The sequence below is a fragment of the Helobdella robusta genome (assembly GCF_000326865.2).
Source record: "Helobdella robusta unplaced genomic scaffold HELROscaffold_36, whole genome shotgun sequence".
Taxonomy (NCBI): domain Eukaryota; kingdom Metazoa; phylum Annelida; class Clitellata; order Rhynchobdellida; family Glossiphoniidae; genus Helobdella; species Helobdella robusta.
Genome location: NW_008704742.1, coordinates 216,267 through 229,946, shown reverse-complemented (window position 1 = coordinate 229,946; position 13,680 = coordinate 216,267). Strand labels below are relative to the sequence as shown.

Here is a 13,680-nt window from a genome sequence, read left to right as displayed (position 1 = left end):
TTATCTTTTTGATGAGTAAAGAGTCTTATTTCTACATTCATTTGTTGGATGATATCGATTTTTCCAGCCCAATTCTTCACACATAAAACATGGTTTATTTGCTGTGGTATTAATATTCTTCTTAAAATTTGGTCTAACAAAATTTTCTTTATTTAGAGCGTTATTTTCATGTCTTTGATTTTGTTTATTTAGAGTGTTATGTGTCTTTGCTTCTACTTTGTATTTTGGTACCGAAATTTCTTTGTCTACATTTTCATATCTCTGTTTGTGTTGATAAAGTTGCTTTGTCTTGACGTCCGTATTGTATGATATTTCATTACTTAAAAATTTATTGTCATATTTTGGCTTGATGTTAGAAACATTTTCATCAATTTTTGTTAGTTCTTTGAACAGTTTCTCAATGGTCGTTATTTCTTCTTTATCAAGCTGGTTTTGTATTTCTACAGGAAGGCCCATAACGATCATGTTTATTCTCGACATTTCAATTTCAAACATAGGTTTTCCTTCGCTAAGACATAGTCTATTAAAGAACCACCTAAATATTTGTAATTATATGCGGTTCTTATTTTTTTCCAACCTCTATCTGCAAAAATGGTCAGAAAGGACTTTCTCCATTCTGACCAATTAGTTAAGCCGATCTTTTTTAAATTTGATTCGTACCAATCTTCCGGTGACCCAGATAAAAAAAAGCGTAATGCTTCTATGACATTAGTAGGATTCAGTATTTTATGCCTTCTACATTCATTTTCAAATTTCTCTATCCATTCAGTAGGGTTTTGCTTTTTGTTGAATTTTTCCAGAATAAATTTTTTTTCAACGTCTTGCAGCTTAAAGTTATCATTCAGACTTAGCTTAGCTTCTAATTCCTTAATTTGTTCATTTAAAAAATTGTCATCTGGTTCATTTCTATGTTTATTATCAATAATTTTTTCTTCTAACATATTATCTAAAAAACATAGATTTTCGTCTTCGTCGTAATAATCTTTTCTCAATTCATCATCGAGTTTGATGCAAATTTTGCGATAACCGTTGATAGGTTTGATATAATTAATTGTATTTATTATTGCTCGCTTCGTAGATAGAGCTTCGTGCAAACTTAAATCTTTCATCTCTTCAGGTAAGACATACCATGTTTCTTCATTTTCCGATATGCCCGCTAATTCAAATTCGTCATTATTTCTTTTAATAATATGAAAATACAACTTACTGGTTATTGAAGCCATCTTCTTTTTTTGGAATTTAATTTATAAGTTTGCTTTCGAATAACCTGATTTATTAATCTAAAATAGAAAATCCAAATGAGTGAATAAAGAACATAAATAAAATCAATTGAAACAATATGAAATATTACAGAAATTATAAATGAATAACCAACCTAAAATAGAAAAATTAAATTCCAGGATCGTTTACAAAGCCAACAATAATAAAGTATTACCACGTGCAATAATAAAATATGACCACGTGCTATTTGCATTTATATATAAGATGATACCAAAGTAATGAAACCTAATTTACAAGAACAGAATAGAAATACATAGATAATTATATGAAATATAATTTACATATAATATAAAATATTCTTTAAATTCTACCGAATGTTTGGCGTTAATATGTTTGTAGTTCGTTTTTTCTCACTAAAGTTATTTGGAAAACGTTTAGTTTATTAAAATTCAAAATAAACTTATTTTCCGAATTTATGCTCCAAATAAAGCCATATTTCGATTCCAAATGAATCATCATATGATATATATATATATCATTGTCTATATGATATATAGACATATATGATATATAATCTAACAATATATGATATATATATATATGTTTACTTAATATATACTTAAACTCAGGAAACAGTTAATTGTCATGCATATACGTATTTTTTAGTCATAAAAATTAGACAAATAGGACAAAATTGAATATATTTGATTAAGTAAATAATATAAGTAACATGGCAAGGGACTCAGGTGATGGGTATTAATTGGCTTAATTTAATCACGTTGTCTAACTTGAAATAAGAATTATCCAAATGTTTTTCTAATCTAGTACAAAATCATTGTAGTCAAAATTCTTACCCCGCAAACTTAACAATTTTCAACTAGTTTAATTCATATACTTTTAGAGTTAGTTATAAATGTAAACATTTTCCGACTTATTTATTCAGCAGCATCAACAATCCAAAAATATTTTACTTATTTATTTAAAAAAATTATCATTATCATTCCATTTTTTTACTTTTTGTATTTTGTAAAAGTTTTCGCCTATGCACGTAAACCGAAATGCATTGACACAGAGAAGGACCATAGGCATACATGATTCAATTTTTCATAAAATTAGATCAAAATGTGGGCTAAAATAATGTAATGACAGTTGAATTTGAAAGTTTGAGGCAAATGCAAACATAAATAATTACCAGTATCATTTTTATCCACGTCTTAAAATCTGAGTCTCAGTAGCGAAGGAGTTTTTCAGAGTCAATGATGATATTATCGTTTAAACATTCCCATCTAACAATGTTAACATTTAATGTCTAAATGTTAAATATTCGCATTATAACCCTGCAAAAATCTTACAATATACTTTTATATATCTAAGTATTTAAAAATATTTGTTGATTAGATTTTAAAATCGAACGTTTATAAAACTGACATTGTCAATAAAATTATGATGGTCAAACAATTTCACAGGCAAGATTTTTGATGCGTTGTTCTCCAGACTGGACTTCTGCCCATTCTCCATACCTCCAGACAAGATCTCCTCCTCCATTCGCTAAGATAGCCTACCAAATTAAACAGTAACGGTTGAATTTTTTTATATAGTTTTTATAAGGAAGTTGTAAAAACACTTACACTGCTGTGTTTGCCAGGCGTGTGGCCCTGAGATCGTGCCATCGCTGCGCACAAAGCGCTGAAATCTGTGGTTTTCGGGTAGCTCTCTACATCATAGCTCAGGTACTGTCCGTCAACTCTTTGTAGTTTTAATAATATTTGTTAATTTATGCAGAGAATAGCGTGAAAGAACAAAACTCACGTTATTCCATAACAAACGACATGTTTAGCCTGGGGAAGACAGCATCTATCCCTAGGGTCCGGTACCAGATCACAGTTTATTAACCGAGCTGCCAGTGGTACTTTGTTGGGAAATTTCGTTCCTTCGCCTAAAAGTTTGATGACAACGCAAATGTTTCAATGCCTTTAAAATAAATGTTCACTAAAAACTAACAATACGAATATGGATCACAACTTGTTATATCGCTGCGTCCTAGACCGCATATAAATGCACCGACGTATATGAATTGAAATAATTTGGTCATCTGAAAAACATATTTAGTGTTATCGTTTTTTTAATATTTACATTGATAAATTCTAATCACCACTAACTTTTGAAACAATTTGCAATGTAACTTTAACTTATAGCCTGACTGCCTTATTAAATTAACAAGTCGAAGTGCGGGTCCAAGTTGCAGACGTTATTGCGTTGAATTTATTTTCACTGTCATAAATTTAATAAATATATTCATATATGTGGTGTTTTGCGTTAAAAACGCTTTTGACATTTAAAAATGAATTGAAAATTCGTAAACTACATAGAAAGTGCCCGATACATTATTTTTATTTTTATACCATTTGTTACGAAATCATTTCATAAATGTATGCCACGGTATACAACTCGACCTTGAAATGCGTGTGATATATTTAGATGTGGATGAAATAATTAGTACCACATCTTTTGCGTTTGAAAAAATGAGAATATATTATGTATTGAGCAATTTTGTGTATGCAATTATTTTTAAGTAACAGATAATCATAACAATTTTAATTCTACAAAATAAGGAAGCACAGAAAAAAAAAATAAATTGTGGATGGAGTTCAGAACGTTTACCATAACTAAATATTGAAAGCGTCGAAAGCATTTTAGTGAATGTATTTAAAGAATATTATTAATCGTACAAACAAGCCACTCACACACACACACACACACACACACACACACACACACACACACACACACACACACACATACACACACACACACACACAATTCAACTCAAACACACATACAAACACATATGTACATAAACATATATATGTATATATATATATTTATATTATTTTTTTTTATTAAGAGAAAACCTAATATAGCGTTCGTTATAGCAGTTTTCACAAACGTTATCAAATTATAACTAATATTAATAACAAAATAGCAAGAATGAAAAAAGATGAACTATAATAAAAAAAGGTATGTCTTTAATTGTCTTTTAAATTCAGCATTGTTCATTCCAGGCATTCTGAGGGTTGACGGCAAGCCGTTCCATACGACAGGGCCCTGACACAGCAAAATCACGCGATCCAACCTTTAGCTGTCTATGAGGAACCACAAGAATGTTCGAATCGTCAGACCTCAGACGCACACCAGATGCGATCGACGTTTTTAATTTCCGTTTATCTGATAAATATTTTGAAGCCAGACCATTTATTGATTTGAAAACTGTGACAGAGATTTTAAAAACAATTCTTTTATTTATGGGCATCCAATGCAAATTTTTCAGGATCGGTGTGGCATGATCATACCATCGACATCCAGGCACAATCCAGGCAGTATGGTTTTGTATCGATTGCAGAATTTTGATGGATCTAGCCGGAAGTCCATAAAATAAACTATTGCAATAATCGACACGTGAGTGCACCAACGCGTGCGCCAGAGTCTGCATTGCGTCTTTATCAAGTGATTCTCGAATTTGTTTCATTCTTCTAATCTGTGCCAAGCATGATATAGAGATCATTTTAAAATGAGATTTTATTGTTAGGTTTGAATCAATTATATAACCTAGATTCGACACTGCTTTACGGAAATCTATTTTTTTATCATTCATAACAACTGAATTTATATCCAAGTCTGCCAACTGCTGCCAGGTACCAATAGGAAGAAATTTTGTTTTATCCTGGTTAAGCTTCAATTCATTTCTCGACATCCACAGATTAACCTCCGACATACATTCAATGAATCTCGTAATCTCGTCTTGAAATAACTTCGGTTTACTTGATAACATAATTTGAATGTCGTCTGCATATGCATGGCTTTTAAAATCATATGAATCAATTATCTTCAGCACATCAGATGCATAAAGCAGAAACAATAAAGGACCCAAAACAGATCCTTGCGGTACACCAGAGCGAACCACACTGACGTAGGACAAACTCCCGTTGAACGAAACCTGCTGTGTTCGGCCAATCAAGTAGCTTCTGAGCCAATCTATTATTTCCCCAGATATTCCAAAATTTTGATGCAGCCTGAGAAGTAATATTTCATGATTGACACAATCGAAAGCCGAGTTCATGTCCAAAAATGCCAACAAGGAAATGTTTTGAGCATCCATCTCAGCATAAACCCCTGAGAGTACATGTAGCAGGGCAGTTTCAGTGGAGTGAAATCGTCTAAAACCGGATTGATGTGCAGGCATGAGATTATTATCATTCAAATGAGCAAGCAATTGTCTCGACACCATTCTTTCAATGAGTTTTGATATAAATGAAAGATTACTGACTGGTCGATAATTACTGACGTCACCTGGATCTGCATTACTTTTTTTCAACAACGGCACAACAATTGCATTTTTACAAGGTGTGGAGAAGCAACCTACCCTCATGCACAGGTTTATCAAACTAGTTATAAATAGACAAAACAATTCAAAATGTTTTTAAAAAAACGCGTTGGTAAAATATTTAGTTGACAGGACTTTGTAGGTGAATGAAGCACTTCTTTCCTGACATCACCCTCAGACACCGCCCGAAATGTCGAAAACAACTGCTGACATCCATAATCATCGCTGTTAAGACAAGATTGATTTTCAGTGTCAATCCCCCCCTGTTTTATCACTTTAATTTTTTCATTAAAGAAGGTCACGAACTGGCCAGCATTGAAATCATTGAATTCGCGTTTAGTGTCTTCACTGTAACTGTTTAGAAAAATTTTATTAACCACCCTCCACAAGCTTTTTGGAGTTTTACTGTTTTCATTGACAACTTTCTTCCAATATACTTTACGTTTGTTTGAATAAATTTCAGTTTTTTCTTTAAGGGCCAATATCCATTCATTTTTATCAGACAATTTACGACTTTTTCTAAAAATTCTTTCTTTTTTTTTAGATTTCCGTTTTGAAGCCTTGCAATCATCATCAAACCACGGTGCAACATGATGGCGCCCAGGCAGCACCAGTACAAGAGGAACAACCCTATCAACAATTCTCTTTACCTCGTCACTGAATAAACCAAATTCTGCATTTACATCATCCGTTTTACACGGTCTGGAAACTGGAGACTCAAGTAACTGCTCAGCGAAAGCTTTCTCATCAAAACGATTTCAGAGTCGGATCAATCTTTTTACTTTCAGAGACTTTGTCAAGATAAACTAACCTGTACCAGACCATGATTAGAATAGATTCCACTAGGATAAACCTTTGCTTCACCTACCGCTATATTGTGTGACATCACAATCAGATCGAGCGTTCCTTCTAGAATATGCGTTGGTTCATCTATGTGGTTGATCAACTGAAACATTTCAAATATTTTACGTAAATTAACAACGTTTGGATTGTTCGACCTCTCCATTTGAATGTTAAAATCTCCCGCTATTAAAATACGGGAACTAATGATTGTAACACATTTTAAGACTGAAATCAGTTCATCAAAAAATGATGTCGTTAGTTGTTCAGATCCAGGTCTGTAAATTGCCAGTAGGATATAATCTAATTCATTAATTTTAGGTTTCACCGCCAGAACCTCGAAAGCAGTAACCAGTGGCAGAGTGATCTTTTTATATCTAAAAATTGATCGGAAAAAAAATGATTAAACTTCCATGGTGTGGGTCGTGCGATCTTAAACGGTTTACAAACTGATAGCCAGGTGGCATTGATAACCCAATGGAAATATTATCTGCCGAACCATGCCAGCTCTCCGTCAAAACAAAGATGTCCAGGCCTTCGTGAATCAAACCATAAATAGAGCTGAATTTTGTTATTATAGATCTGATATTTAAAACTTCCAGAACCACCGATCGCTACTCATTTCCAATTTTAGCAGGCTTACCTTTACCAGATGCATCATTAAAACTTTCGTTGATTTTATCATCCTCAACATACTGAAATTCACCTATTGCATTTTTATTGTTACAACCCCCTTCACCACACACATCAAGACTTGAGATTTTATATTGACACTTACCATAATAGCTTTTATTATTTGCATATCTAAAACAACTTTCAACGTTTACTCCATCAAAATCAATATCATCAACGCTACCATCAGTGCCATCTCATTCAATCAAACTTTTTCTTTCAGTTTTTGATCCCTTCGAAACTTGACTATTTTCCATCTTCCCGGAGGTCCCCTCACTCTGAATAAAAAATTACCGCTTACAGATTCCTGCTTTTTTGCATCATTGATCAACTTTTTCAACTTATCTCTCTGATCATTTGATAGGTCATGGCTAAGCCAAACACCTTTTAGGACATCATCCAACGATTTCGTGATAAATTATCCATTATTAAGTTTTTCGACTTAACACCATCAAGACTAATCAATAACGGTCTGTTTAATTTTTCTTGTTTTTTTCCTAGTCTCGGTAATTTAACAACTGCTTTCTTGGCAACTTCGTTTCGAGTCAAGTGATTAAAAATCTCCATAACACGTTCTTTGTCGTCGTCTCCTTCAGCAAGTCTAAAAAGCACCAAATTTTTTTTCTCTCCTTGATATCTGTCGCATCATTCAACTTTTTTTGCACATTCTTGACTTCAACGTTAATTACATCAATGTTTTTTTTTAATTTCTTTGCTTACTATATTGGTCCATGATGTACTGACTCCACCACTGCCCGTACGTGGTCAGGCGCTTAACTATAATTTAGATTGCCAGGACAAGTATAAATACAACGTTGTTTATAACTTTGTACATCGGGCATATATAATTTTATCAAATAATACTATATTTAATTATGAACTGACCAGCATTAAACAATTCTTAGTCAACAATAATTATCCCAATAGATTAATTGACGATATTATCCGCAAATATATTAACAAAATCGATGTTTCGGCACTCGCTAAACAAACTTTACCTATTCAACAAAAACATGAGTTGAGTATCAATATTTAAAAAAAACAAAATGCACGACAATTATAAAGTTGATGAAGTTCAAACTCAGGAATATCGTCAAATCAAATGTCGAACGACGACCATCAACTTAAGTTTGCCATTTATTATAAAACGTGTAGAACATCTAACCTCGCAATTAAAAACAACTTCACATGTCCTACACCACACAGTGTTGTGGAAAATTATGTTGGGCATACACGTACAACTCTATTCAGAAAACTTACAATGCACCTTCTGAATGGTGTTATTAATTAAAAACCATATGCAAGATGTTCATGGCTTACTGCTGACAAGAGCTATGCTTGATGCCAATACTAGAATATTAGTAATACCCGTATTCCCGACTCGTCTCAAAATCAAAGAAGCCTTGTACATCTACAACAGTAAGCATACAATAAACAAACACTACCCTCCATAGCCTCCGACTTTATTCACGGTACCGCCACGACATCCCACAACACATGACTATCATTACGGATGCTAATCCACCTGGACGGCCATGTTTCGTGTTTCAACCAGCTCCAAAGGACGTGCACCTATTCAACACAGACCATCTGACTCGTCGTCCTATCACCAACGCTGCTGTTTCGTTGATATCCAGGATTGACAGTGCGATCTAGATAACCATATTAATTTTACTTTACATGTTATTTTATTTAATTATATTTCGTCTATTAATATTATTTCAATCTATCTTATTATTTTATCATTTATTATATATTTCATTTACATTTATTTTATTTTATTTTAGTAATATTATTTTAATCTTATACTTTAGTTTTTTCAATTATCTTTTATGTATCACAATTACGTTTATTAAATTTAAGTTTGTTTTAATAATATTATTTTAATCTTAATTTTCATTGATTATCTACTTCATTATTTCATCTTATTTATTATTCATTTCATTATAGGGGCCGTCCATAAAAGATGTCACGCTTCAAGGGGGGGGGTCAAAATATTTGCAAAACTTTGTAACAAGGGGTAGGGGGTAAACGCAAGTGTGACGTTTTTTTTTAATTTTCCAAATCTATTTGTTAGTCTTATGTTGAAAAATAAAATAGCCCTTCCAAACAGCTTGCCCCAGTTTTCACAGCTCCCATATGATGCATTTTGCCTTTCTGTTCTAGGTTCTTTTAAAAACCGCATCTGCGAAATATGTGGGTTATATAATGCTTCAATTGTGATGGCAAAAAGGCATCATGTAATTCACAAAACATCTTTATTTCAGCATAATAAACCAGTTAAACCAGTCAGAGTTGCTGCTAGATGTCAGAGGGAACTTATGGGAGTAGTTGCATTCGAAGAAAACGAAGATGTTGAATGACTGAATGAAGATGACGTGGACACAACCAACATTGAGTTGCCAAATATACCAAAAGAAGAAAGCCCATGGATTCCGTTGGTTTCAGTTTCACAGCACCTGGCCAGCATTTGGGAGGAAAGCAATTCGTGATCTTTCATATTAATTCGTTATATTTTAACTGCGGTAAATCATTTAGATATCAAACTATCGTCATATAAACTTGTCATTCGTTATTTTGATTTCAATAAAAAATGAAATGCATGGAACAATTACATTGTTTAATGAATCTTCACTAAGAGATGGGGGGGGGTAAAGTTTTGTGGCATGCTTGTTTATTGGGGGGTTGGTCGATTTGTGACAGTTTGTGACATGGGGGGTCAAAAAAATGTTAAAAAAGCGTGGCAGCCTTTAAGGAGTGCTCCAAAGAAAAAGTATGCAAATGTTGAGAGATTATTTTGCAAAATGGAAATTATCTGAAAAACTAAAAATAGAACAAATATAAAAAAAACTTTTTCCGCAAAACCACTACTAACCGTCGAATATTAAAAACTGCAAAAGTGCACTTCAAAGAACCTATCGAATTTTTTTAAAATTAAGTTGGGAAAAATTTCTAAAATAGACCATTTACGATTGAACTAAACTTGCTATGCAATCATTGGTTCAAAAATGTTAAGTCAAAAAGTATAACGGATTTGAAAGTAAGTTTTGGTAACATTCTTGTGAGTAAATCAGATTTAATCAAGCTCTTGAGCTTCACCTTTCAAAATAATAAATCATGGTCTGAAAATAAATCTATAATATTTGAAAAGATCTAGAAATTATAAAGAAAAATGAACAAATTTTCAAAAAATGTGAATAAAGTCAAACATATTTTCAACATTAAAACAATAAATAAGTTAAACATCTTATCAATTAGGCAAATGAAATTTTCATGTATTGCCATTTTGTTTACATATCATGCATAACATGTAACCTACGTTTTAATGATTATTGTAAACGAAAACACTGTTAAAAATTATCAGACAATATAAACAGCTGTTTTCCACATCGAACGAACGAGATCACACTTTTTCCAACCAATAGCCTTTCCGTGTTGGTACAAACGTTTGGAACCAAATTATTCCGAACCAAATCAATCATGTTGACAATTTTATTAGAGTCAAAAATTTCCGAATTATTCTATATAATAAACGGTTGGTTAGCTGATATCCGTTTTTGCTATTTTTATTTCAAATAAAAGAATTCATATGTTTTTAATTTGACTAAAGCTTTGTTTTTGTCCGAGAGGTTTTACGTTCAAAGAGTTTTTGTCCGGAGTGTTTTAACACAGACCCTCCTAAATGATTATACATAACGACCTAACAATATACAATCGATAATTTTAGCAGGTGCTGGTGTATTGATCTATGCAGATCTGAGGCAACTACCGCTCAGTATCGGCTCTCTTCAAATCACTTCGTCCCAGAATTGCTATTACTGCAGTTAACATATTGAACTTTTCTAAATCTAGAGAATACAAATCAACAAAATACTCTTTAAACCTCAAGAACATTTTGATAGACAAATTGAAACATTCAAAAATAATAATAAATATATTCGAAATTTTTCCGCTAGGCTTTTTTAAATATTTTAAATTAACAATCATTAAATTTATTGCTTAAAAACCTCATTCTAACTTTTTGGTTAACAAATTTATAATAACATTTCAAATCCATGAATGAATTGGAAATAGTTGTGAATAATTGATTAAAAAAAATAATTTCTTCGAAAAATAAAATTTATCAGACTGTTGAAAAAAATTAATAGGCTGATGAAATCTATCACTATAAAAATTTTAATCTTTGTTGATCATGTGATCGATGGTCGAGTAATTAACACTGCGTCACTTGTTCTAGCATCATTTCGAGCCTCCCAAGCGTGCACGGGCAGTTGAAATTCAATAACATTTTAGACATATTAAATATAAAATAACTTTAAAAGTTATGTGAAACAAGAACAATTTTTTCAACATATCACTGCAGCGTCGATAAAATTGTATGAATGATAAAATGATTATTACAATTGTCGGACAATTTAGAGAAAATGTGAACAAGAAAAATAAAAATCTACATGCAAACTGGTACAAACTACCTGCTCCTCAAATGCTTTCGAACGTTTACGAAAGGCAAGGTCAGGTGTTACATTTCAACGCCAAGTGATTCTACGGATTGAAGACTTTAACAATGGATTGAAGACTTTAACACTCAGCCCTGTTCCTACATGAAGAGGAGAACTGAGGTTCATAATGATGACTCGTCCAAAAACTGCGAGGCCGATTAAAATGAGTGTGAGATGATTTGGATGAACAGAAGTTTGAATGAACATACATTTTATTGCACATGTTACTCCAGCAATCAATCTTTTCTTGTCAATGCTACCTGTCGTCCTGATGTCGGCAGCAAGGTTAAAGTCGATTCAGAAGTCGATGGAGGCCATTATTACACTGACAGCGAGGTCGTTTAGATCAACAATTTTTTGAGAAAATTCCAAAAGTTACCTCAAGTTCTGACGACAATGAACGGAAACAATACTTTTTACAAAACATTGGCTTTTCTGTTACAAGAAAAGTTAATTGAAACTTTTGATTTTTGTTTCAACATTTTTAATTGATTGTTGATACATTTTCAGATACGCCATAATTTATTGAACAATTTATAAATCGTGCAGGTAAAAGTCGTTATAAGTAGGATATAGCTAGAAAATGATATCACCATATAATCATTTCATATATATGTGTTTGACTTTAGGTAGAGCAGGGGAAAACGCGCTAAATTATTTTTTCAGATTGATAGACAGCACACCGAACTTTGTTAATTTTGATATTTTATTGTTTTTACAGAGTCGAAGTGAGTTTTAATGGATTTTCTCGGTTTTTACAGTAAATTGACTATAAATAGGGTAATAAATTATAGCGAATAATAAAAATTATGTTTTGTTTTAATTGGTTTGATTATATAAAATATAAATAGTATTATGATGATCGACTTTAAATTTGCATTAATTGAATTGTCGCAAATAATGCTGTATTATACGATTTTTGAAATCCAAGTTCTGTTTGTAGTACTTTTCCAAAAAATAATTGATGATAATGTAAATAAAATGTATGCAGAATTACATCTTGAAAATAAGTTAAGAAAGTAATTTTTTCAAATTCTAGTTTGTTTCCCATTGTTTTACGGTTTTTTCTAAGGTAGCAAATGTCGAGAGATCATTTGGCAAATTTTTTGGAAGAAATCAATATTGATTTGCTTTATATGCTTTATTTTTGTTTCTTTTTCATTATATTAATAAAGTTATGAATGTGTTTATCTACACTCTTCCCTATCAAATGTGGTTGCTTTTTGTTATCAACCGCCATTTGTGATATTGATAATTTGCATGACTATATTGAAACATGACATATTTACATGGGGATTGGGGTGTTCAATAATTCATTATAGTTCGGACAAGGGGGGGGGGGGGTGGGGAAACAAGAAGAACGCAAAAAAGCGTGACATCTTTTACCGGCAGCTTTTTATAAGTTTTTTCAGGTCCACCTTTTTGCATCATAAATATTGTCATGTTGTCATAAATATTGCCATTCTTTTAATTCTTCTGTACGTACTGTTGGTAAATCGTAGTTTTAACTTGTTTATATATTTTGCGTACAGTCAGTCGTCATTTTGAGGCTATTCTTTGTAGTCTCTTTAATTTTTTAGTTTTCCATTTTCAACGGCATCTTATATGACCCTAGAACCCAAAAGGTAAATACAAAACATCACAGCTTTCCATTATTGTTAAGTACATGCATGTTGTTTATATGAAATTACCCGCAATCATTTTTATTTGAATTTGATATCATTGGATGATGTGTTTAACATGTTATCTAGACAAGTTACAATTAATGAATTATTGTTTTTCTTAAATAATAGGGTCACATAATTTGATTTAAAAATCGTTTATTGTTAAACTATTTGTTTAGAATCTAAACTTAAGATACATTCAGTAATTAATGCGATTGGGAAGTTAATGATATACAAAACGGTATACTACTAATTTAAAGTCGATATTTATTAACTAAATTCTTGGCGCATTTTGTCAAAATTTAATTTTTCAAAGCAAAGTCAGGGAGAGACTTTTGGGCTCAAGCCCCCACAAAAATTCTCTCAATTTAGTCTCAACCTCTTGCTACATGTTTTTATACAT

At 32.0% G+C, this 13,680-nt stretch overlaps 2 protein-coding genes across 2 annotated transcripts; both read right to left on the bottom strand.

Moving 5' to 3' along the window:
• HELRODRAFT_175993 (hypothetical protein) lies at positions 1-1,223 on the bottom strand (the record flags this gene model as incomplete). The annotated part of the gene is made up of 2 exons (XM_009023355.1): positions 1-535; positions 622-1,223. The coding sequence occupies 2 exons, from the start codon at positions 1,221-1,223 to the stop codon at positions 1-3; spliced, it is 1,137 nt and encodes a 378-aa protein (XP_009021603.1).
• Positions 1,224-1,908: 685 nt separating this feature from the next.
• On the bottom strand, positions 1,909-6,608 carry HELRODRAFT_192619 (hypothetical protein; the record flags this gene model as incomplete). The annotated part of the gene is made up of 5 exons (XM_009023354.1): positions 1,909-2,779; positions 2,850-2,967; positions 3,031-3,157; positions 3,223-3,313; positions 6,414-6,608. 5 exons carry the CDS (start codon positions 6,606-6,608, stop codon positions 2,672-2,674), a joined length of 639 nt encoding a protein of 212 aa, XP_009021602.1. The 3' UTR covers positions 1,909-2,671.
• Between the last annotated feature and the right edge of the window lie 7,072 nt (positions 6,609-13,680).